This window comes from Cupressus sempervirens, chromosome 3 (assembly GCF_028749045.1).
Source record: "Cupressus sempervirens isolate cs-2001-9-10 chromosome 3, ASM2874904v1, whole genome shotgun sequence".
In the NCBI taxonomy this organism is placed as follows: domain Eukaryota; kingdom Viridiplantae; phylum Streptophyta; class Pinopsida; order Cupressales; family Cupressaceae; genus Cupressus; species Cupressus sempervirens.
In genome coordinates, this window is record NC_143120.1 from 733,446,114 (window position 1) to 733,455,455 (window position 9,342).

At 36.7% G+C, this 9,342-nt stretch overlaps 1 protein-coding gene across 1 annotated transcript; it reads right to left on the reverse strand.

The window, feature by feature from the left end:
* Positions 1–1,083: 1,083 nt before the first annotated feature.
* LOC149568862 (DUF2921 family protein, putative (DUF2921)) lies at positions 1,084–4,540 on the reverse strand. Its single transcript, XM_089821745.1, has one exon. The coding sequence runs from the start codon at positions 4,297–4,299 to the stop codon at positions 1,492–1,494; it is 2,808 nt and encodes a 935-aa protein (XP_089677871.1). The 5' UTR covers positions 4,300–4,540; the 3' UTR covers positions 1,084–1,491.
* Positions 4,541–9,342: the final 4,802 nt, after the last annotated feature.

Here is a 9,342-nt window from a genome sequence, read left to right on the forward strand (position 1 = left end):
CATGTAAAATCCCATCCTCAAATAATCTACTCTAATCAACTAAAATGAAGTAGGCTTAAGAACTGGTTAAAATGGTTTTTCAATCTATCTCGTAGGAAAATTTAGTAAATGTATAAAGGAAGACCCTCAAGGATTATGAATCTCAAAAACACCAAGTCCGGATCAACCTAATCAAAATAAAGAATACTTAAAACACAAGGGTTGATTGCAAAGACATTCAAATCAGCTATCAAATTTGTAGACTAATCCAAACCAAAAAAAGGTAAAATCTTAGTATCCTAACTACTTCAAAACTAATCTATTCAAGATTAGTCAATAACCTCACAAACCAGAATGGATCAGATTTAAAAGGCTTTTGCAATTTTGTTTGTTTTTTAAAACTAACGCTCATGCAAGTGGTAGGCTTAAAAAAGATACAGAGATTAACGAAGGAACTCAAGAGTACTTGTCAAATTGTCAAGTTCGTCCTTCGATCAGAGAAAGGCACTAACAAAAGAGATTCTTTGACCAGAAACGACTTTGTTCTAATGGCAAAACCAATAAAAAAGGTCCTTCTAATTCCACAAATAAAGATAAAAGGAAGGAATGCCTTCCTAAACCCCAAATTTTAACAGGGGCACTTATATACAGAAATACAACAACAAAGATACTCAGCTATAAAAGAAAGAAGGGTGGTATGCCCTTCAATAAAATTTGTAAACTGGGGTATGCCCTTTTAACTCTGTAAATATGTATAGGACTTCTGTCCCAGGCAAGACTAGAGGTTTTCTTTGCCGTTCTTTCCTACTAATGTCCGTTTGAAAGGTGACTTTTTGTATTCTTTATTTATTAATATAATTTATAGGGCTTCAGCCTTTAACTGAAAAAAAGAAAGAAACTAGCAGTCAAATATTTAGTTGAGTCAGAACTCTTGAAGATAAATGCAAGGTAAACCCACCATTTTTTCCATACTTTTGCACTGCTATGGCTATAGAAGATTTTGAATTCTGAAACTTCATGACTTCCAAAAACTAAATTCATTTGTCATTCATATCAATCAATTTACTCAATGGACAGTAAGAGCTCAGTTAAGTGGCATGGATATTATGGTACTGAAGAAAAGAGAAAATATGCTTCATTGATAAGATATGCAAAAAGTTGATTATGTGCAGTAAAAATGCCGGTGCAACAACCTTCAGTCAAAGGCACGGTCTGACAAAAAACTTTTCGCACCATCAATGCATATATTTCAGTTCAACATTGTGTGCATCCTATTCATCAACAGAGATGTTGGTTGCCTATGGATCAGGGGTTAACTGTTGATCCCCTGTGGACTATGAGTGAGAGGGAAATTAAAACATAAAACATATCAGTGCCCTAGATCACAAAGCTCTGCTGAAAACACACACATCAATAACTGAGAATCCCTTGCGCTTGGTCCTACTGTATGCTACAAAGCAACATTCAAAAGGCCAGTGTATATTCTTGATCAGGTGCACGGTATTCTGTCCATCATTGCCCTTCAGCAATAGGGATTTTCTGGTACTCAAGATGGTTTCTGAATCTTTGTGGAATTATGCATCTACCTCCAAACCTTTGCTGCAGAAAAACAAGAAACGCAAGGAAAAATGCTCCACAGGGAATCACAATGTCCCATGCAGTCGAGTAAAAGTCCCAGACTGGATTGGCATAAAAATAAGAACTGCTGTATTCTGGTATATACTGAATAACACGGTATGCATCATACATATGTGGCATGGACCGTACCACTGTTATTCCAATGTAAAAGTAGGGTACCAATACTGTCTCCCTTACATCCCAAAAAAGGTTTCCCAAAATTTGTGGTAGCAAGAAGCCATCCAGGATGAGGCCTGCATATGATCTTAGATCTTCCCAGAGAGAATGATAGGCATGTCTTTGTAAGAAGCGTGCTCTAGAAGAGTTTGAATGCCCCATCCAATGTACAAGGCAAGCTATTAGACCTACCAATGCATACAGAGGCAGACAAAAATATAAAACCTTTTTCTCCCAGAACCATGCACTCTTTTCACCTGCTGCTTTATGTCTAGCAATCCAGGCTAGCTGAAGCAGTCGAAGTTCCAACAAAAAAGCAACCATTGTCATTACTCTAACAACCACTTCATTCACTTCTACCCACCCTCCACTTGACTGTATGACATTCCTGTCTTTCTGGTTCATGAAAAGTGCTTCGAAGTTGAGCACCAAAGGGATCATGTGCCCTAAGGTGAGCACAGTGAGCATCAACAAAGAAACAAACGGCAATGAATTGGAATGTTTCCTTATGTATAAGAGCTGGGCTATGATAAAAAGAGCTATAAATGAGAGTGAAGTAAGTCCCATCACAATTTCCAAATCCTTTCTCCAGCTGGCTCCTACTGCCTGTCTTCTATACACATTGTATGAAGACAATTTCATTGGCTTAAAATAAAAGGTGTCATTCTCCTCCCTGAGACTTTTGATATTGCCCCTAAGATGTTCTCTGAAAGAATACTCTGGATTCGTGGGAGCATATTCCACATCTATAAGAATTTCACAGTCCTTATCTCCATCAGGACCATTTACCGGGGAACTGACATGGCGACATCCAATCATACAGAGTGCTCCTGTTTGATGTTCGTAGATGCCCTCAGCTGATATAGTGTCTATTTCTTGAGCTGAAGACTTGAAAGAAACTCCATTTGGGGAATATTGAATGGGTTGCCGAAATTGTAAATTGATGCTCACCTTCAGCTGTCCCCCATCACCGGTACTGTTTATTTGTGTCCCAACAAAGTTATCTCCAATAGTTAAGGGATATATGGAACCATACCTTTTCTGCTTGTCAGAGTCCAGAATGGAAGCATCAAAACCTAGATCAACAAAGACGTTTCCATCTGGATACTTTCGTCCTGATTTCTTTGCCTTATTCCTGTCCGCGAAAAACTGACTGCACTTTTCTTTGACCAGATCAAGTTTTGTATACTTGTATTTCAAATCGGGCAAGCTCCTGTAACCTCCCAACATGGCATTCCTTGGAGAAGGTCCTCTAAAAGTGAAATCTTTAAAATACATGGGGTGATCCACCTTCTTACCACTTTGTACATGACCTATAACCAAATAATTACTTACAACAGTGACAGTCTCAGGAAACTGCATTGAAATGCTGATGCCACAATCAGTTTCAGTTGGATTTCTTCCTGTATCCACAATCCTGCAGGCCACCATGCACAACTGTCCCCTTTCCTCGTCCCACTGCCCTTCCCCTATCAAACTACTCTCTGCAAGCACATACCTCATTGGATTCCAAGAAGACGAAAACCCAAAAATTCCATGCACTTTCCCTTCATCACCACACTGGATACGCTGAATAAACATATCTTGAGGCATCAGACTTTTATCGCTCACATTAAACGGACTACAATCACGCCCACTGCAAGAGTTATTCCACTTCAACTCAAGTAGTCCTTTCAACGAGTACCGGTCACAAATATCACCACCCTTGGCAGCAGTTAGTTTCCCCTTGAAAACATCTATATTGGCATCCAAAACATCAGGTTTCCTGGCCGAACAAACTCTCTTGGCATCATCAAGCTTAGTATACTCATAAACCCCATCATAAACACTAAATATCCGGATTAGATTAAAAGGATTTTCTGTCTCTATGCTCTCCATCGTCCCATTGACCAAACCAGTAAGAATTGTACTAGTTTCAGGATAAGAAAACTTAACAGAAACAGGAAATTCATGGCTAGAGTAATTAGACCAGTACCTGTAACCAGATCCGATCAAACAAATTCTGTGCGTCAAATTCGACCAGAAACCATCTCCAGAGACGGTAAAAACGCCAAGGCTCGGTCTAACTTTAGGCAAGCGAGTCCTTCCAAAGGGCTTCCGAAACCCTTCCTTACCAACAGACACCGAGAACCTTCTATACTGAAAATTCAATCGGCCAGAGATCTTGAAGACCCCTTCCTGATCAGTTCCCCGCCAACTGGATACAGAAAAATAAACATAACTCGATTTGGGATTCCAACTGAGAGCGGAGCTGTTGAATAAGGATTCCCCACCCTCATAACGACCCTGGCGAAAACTCAAACCCTTTATTTGAGTATTAGGTTGTTGAACATAATTCAACAATGGTTTTGACGCAGGAACGAATTCTGAGCAGTAATCTGCGTACAATTTATCCTGATCTTGAGCCTTCACAGTAGTTTGCAGGATCAGCAGAAAACAAAAAAGGGCTGAAACTAAAGAATTTCTGAAGGAATAAGCCAAGTTTGAGCTCGAATTGAAGGGTAAGACATGGTGAAGCCTACCCATGATTCAGAATTCTCACAAAACGGTCTAAATGGGGAAGAATTGCAGGCGTTCCAATCACTACATTCTGTCGAATGAAAAACAATTGTGCCTCTCTTATTATACAGAATACTGGAGTTGCAGTTTGAGAGTCAACTGGGGTTTGGGTTTTTGGTAGAGTTTTCTTTCTTGTAAAGGCCGGCAATCTTTCCCGATCGGACAAAATATTAAATGATTTTTTGCTCATGTTTTACTTTAATTCCAAGAAATAGGGTTTCCAGGTTCGGGGAAGGGTTTGTAACGATTAGGCACCACCGTGTTTTACAAGGTGTTCGTCTATTTATTATTTATTAATTAAAGGTTTTCCTCTGTTAACAAATGTTTTTATCGGTTTGTCCTGATTAGGCAGCGGGTTTTCTGAGGAGGTATGTTGGTCCATTCATTTGTCAATCTCTATTTAGGTTGAGTTGATTTTCATTTAACACCATCATACAAAATGTCATTTTTATCATATAATAAATAGCCACAAGAATATGTTTGAGTCGGAACACACCTATTGAAAAATACATTCTATTTATTAAATAAAGTAAAAATTATAAAATAATATTATTGTAGTTTTAAATTCAATCAATAAATATAAATAGATGTATGTAGATGTGGCCTATAGAATACTATGTTCTAAGGGACCCACACCCACCGTTAATGATGCTAATGTAGTCATCAAGTTCTCAATTTTTACACAATGGTGAATTATTTAAAATCTAATTATTTACTAGTATTGTTTGCTTTTGTATAATTTGTTAGAAAAAAGTAGTTTGCATAATAATTATATTTCTTTTAATTTGTGTTTCCATAATACATCATCAAAAATCTTCATAAACATATAATAAAAAAATTAATTGTTTGATCAATTCTTCTTTTTTTTTTTAATAAAAAAATTGATAGGTAACATTTGATTTTGTATTGATATTAAAGAGAGAAACTACAATATTGCCATATGTAAAGTTTGGTCAAACACCTTACTACCTTATATCTACCCCTACCCATCCCCATCCATACATAATTTCTTTAACAATAAATTCAAACTATTAACACCCTGCCATAAACACTAGCCGCCCAAACCAACTATACCATCTAGGAAAAAAACAAAAAAAGTGCTCAGAGTAGTCATGGACACCATCCACCAGCTACCTATTGCTAATCCTTGAATCAACAAGCCGCCTCCTCCTGTGTGAATGTTGGAGTGGCTCGATTGTCTAACTCAGGCCTTGTCCTTGGCTTCCCTTGCACCACTCGGCGACGCTTGTTGCTACTACTTCCTTTCACTTCATTTAGCAAAGACACATCCACCCACATGCCTTCACCGTGGGTGTGCCCTTGTCCTTCTGGTTTTTCTTCACAAGCTGATGTCTCAAGATTTGTCTTGGAGCTAAAATGCTCTTACGTAGTGTTGCCTTCATGAAACCTTGCTTGTCCTCATCTGACACCCAAATCCTTCCTTGTAGAAAGTCCACAATCTTCCTCCAACCTTGCTTTGCTTTTGGGACGTGTACCCCCTTTGGACTTACAAAAGACCAAACAACCTGAATAAACGATTCCCTGCCACTAATCAATCTCCATGGCTCTTCTCCCATATCTATGCCCACACTCAAAATAACATGTTCAACAATCTCTTCCAATCCTTGTAGCCACTGTGGTTCGACACAAGTGTAGACACTTAAAATTATCCTAAATACTATATTAATTCATTTAATATTTCCTTTGACATTATAATTAATTATTAATTAATTAATTATATTGTCATATTCTTCTACTTATTTAATTAAATAGGTTCACTTTCCTAATGTATTTAAATTTAATTTAAATACTTCCCCCACCTCCAATGTATCAAATTTATTTAATGCATGATGCTTCATAAATCCCCTTTTAAATAAATCTTATTTATTTAATTCCCTCCATTCCATTAAATTCTATAATCCTATGATCAAATTAAATCCTATTTAATTTAGTCTTAAACTTATCCTAAAGCCTAGTCTACACCTATCACTCTCATCCTTCTAAGCCTACCCACTACTTAATCCTACTTATTTATCCAAAACACCTTGATAAACCCCTTTTAGCTCCTAAATATGTGCTCACACATGTGTGAGAAACCCTTCACACCTTTTACACTTCTCACAACTTCCACACTTCTTACACCTTTGTCCCCCCACTCCTTCCTTTAAGTTTTCTCACACATGTGTGAGCAAACTTTGAATGTTGACCTTTGCATGGCTTGTCTCCTTAGCCCATGTGTCTCCCTTGTGGCACCTATGTGGATGCCACATGAATGCCACCTCCCCAAGGCCTCTCTCAAACCTATAAATAGAGCCCTTGTCTCAAGCATTTTACATCTCCTCCATTTGCATTGTTATCATGCTAGTATGATTCTAGAGCTTTTTAGTGATTTTTATGCTTAGAACTAACCTTTGCTAGTTGTTTGCATTATTTAGATTTCTAGTTTGCATTAGCTTTCATGGTAGTATGACGATTCTAGGTTTCTTTCTTACATTGCATTTCCATCTCACATCTTAGAATCCTTTGAGGGTTGGCTCACTCATAGCTATTTCATCAAGGTATTCTCCATAGATTTAGTCTTAGATTCATCTCATTTTGCATATCATTTATGATTTAAAGAATTCAATAGTTGTGTTTTGGGAGAGCATATCTACATCCCTCACCCTTGAGCACACCAACAAGGCTTCTTATGGACGCCTGTATTGAGCTGCTTTGAGGTTATGTGAGGACTTTTATTTGTGGTTGCACAAATAGTTAAACTCAAGTAGACTTAGTGGTTTTATCAATCTTACTTGAATCTTGAATGCATATACTACTAATGTTTGCTTGTTTACATGTGCTCCTAACAGGTTAGGTTTTCCCATATACATTTTGGCACATCCGGTGGGACCCACGTCCCTTTTCCCATTTTAAAATCGATAAAAAAAATGTGAATTTTTGGTTTAAAAACTGTGCACTGTTGTCTACGTTAGGACGTAGTGTTGTCTATGCAGACAATTTTTCGTCTGTGCAGATTGTCATCTCTGCATTCTATCATCTTTGATGTTTTATCGTTTATGCCTACTAAACTATCATCTCTGATGTTTCGTTGTCTGCACCTACTAAACTATCATCTCTAACATTCTGTCATCTACACTATTTAACTTGTTCTGTCATCTGCGTTGTGGGTCGCCAAAAATTTGTAATATTTGTTAACTGTCGTCTCTGAAGTTTCATCATTTGCACCCACTAAAGTGTCGTCTCCGACATTTGGTCATCTACGCTATTTAACCTATTCTATCGTCTGCATTGTGGGTGGCCAAAAATCTGTAATATTTGTTAACTATTGTCTTTGAAATTTGGTGTTCTGTCATTTGCATAGTTTGACATCTCCGATCTACATTTTGTCATTTACGATATACAAGTGTAAGTATTAGGTATATTCTACTGCTTTTATTTTGTTGTCTGTGTTGTTTATCATCTCTGTGTTTTGTCGTCTTTGCTTGCATTCTGTTGTCTGAAATTTTATTTTTTAAAAAGAGTATAAATCAAAATTTGACTTTCAGTGGTTTCGTAAGATTGGAGTCATTCTAAGCTTATTTACGTATAGAAAAAATAACAAAAAAAGTTAAATTTTTTTCCCCCATAGTTAACTTTCATTTTTTAATTTGTTGGAGCTAATCTAATAGTTTATTGCAGCATTGTAGATGGGAGCATTTTAAACACCTAACCATGTTTTCTTGTAGGTTTTTCTAAATGTTTTATTGCTCTTGGGAATGAACTTGAATGCTTAAACACTTGTCTTTGAATGAATGTTGCACTTAATGGGATAAATCAAACACACTCTTGAATGGCTAAACATAAAATAAGAAAATCTAATCTTGAATGCATAATCAATTGAACAAAACCTTTCATTTGGATGAATGTTGTTAAAACACAATCTTGAATGCCTTAAGAAAATTCACAAACATTTTTTGGAATGAATGCTTAGAAGTCAAATGCACTCTTGAATGCATAAAGGCCAAAGAACAATGCTATGATACACATTTCAATTTGGGTTTAAAATGAATCTCATCAAATCTTGAATTCTTAAGGATCAAAAAATATTGTAATGAACATTTGGATTTGGTGCTTAAAACAAACACTCACTCAATCTTGAATGCATAAAGAAATTGACTCTTTCCTTGTCAAATTTCTTATGTTGACGACACTCGATTTTCTTAGGTTGAAAAATTCTTGATTTTTATTATGTTGACAACATTGTCAAGTTGGAAAGGACAATGCATGCTTAAACACAAGTGTCTTTAAAAGTAGATAAAAAACTTAAAGCTTCATTGGAAAAGAACAAGTGTCTTTTAAATCCAAGACCACTTACGTATTCACTCCTCTCGTGCCTTTGGGTGATCTTGAGTGCATAAGAAATAAGTGGTCTTGTTTTACACTTTTTAGGAGGCCTACTTGGGGATTTCATCACCCCTTGGGACGACCTCAACTCTAACATTCTAGTGGAGTATAAATATCGAGAGGTGAATTGAAAGACATCTCTCTTGGAAGAAAAATCTTGTCACTCTTGGCTAAGCCCCAAAGAACTTTATACCTTTGGGAAGTGAAGGTGGAGATTTGGGTTACCGTCTCCTCCTAGCTATCTAGCATTTTTTTTTTCATCTACAGATTTGGGCCTCACGTACCTTGCATATATTGAGGACACTCCTAGTTGAACTTGTATATCCTACTCAAAACCTGATAGGATTGTTGGTGTGTTTTACGTGCTAATTTTTCAAAAACCTCCCCATTTGAAGGGGACACACGTCATCTAAACTATTCTTGTATGCTTTGCATGTTATGTTTCAAAAAATCCAAAAACATCATAAAAGTTCAAAATTCAAAAAAATTCAAAATAACAAAATAACAAAAAGAAGCTCTTGTTTTCCACATCACTTCTTTTATCCATCAAATTCATCACCATCATGCATTTCTTGTCTTAATCATTCAAATAATTCCTCAAAATCTTAATCATCTCAATTCATCCTC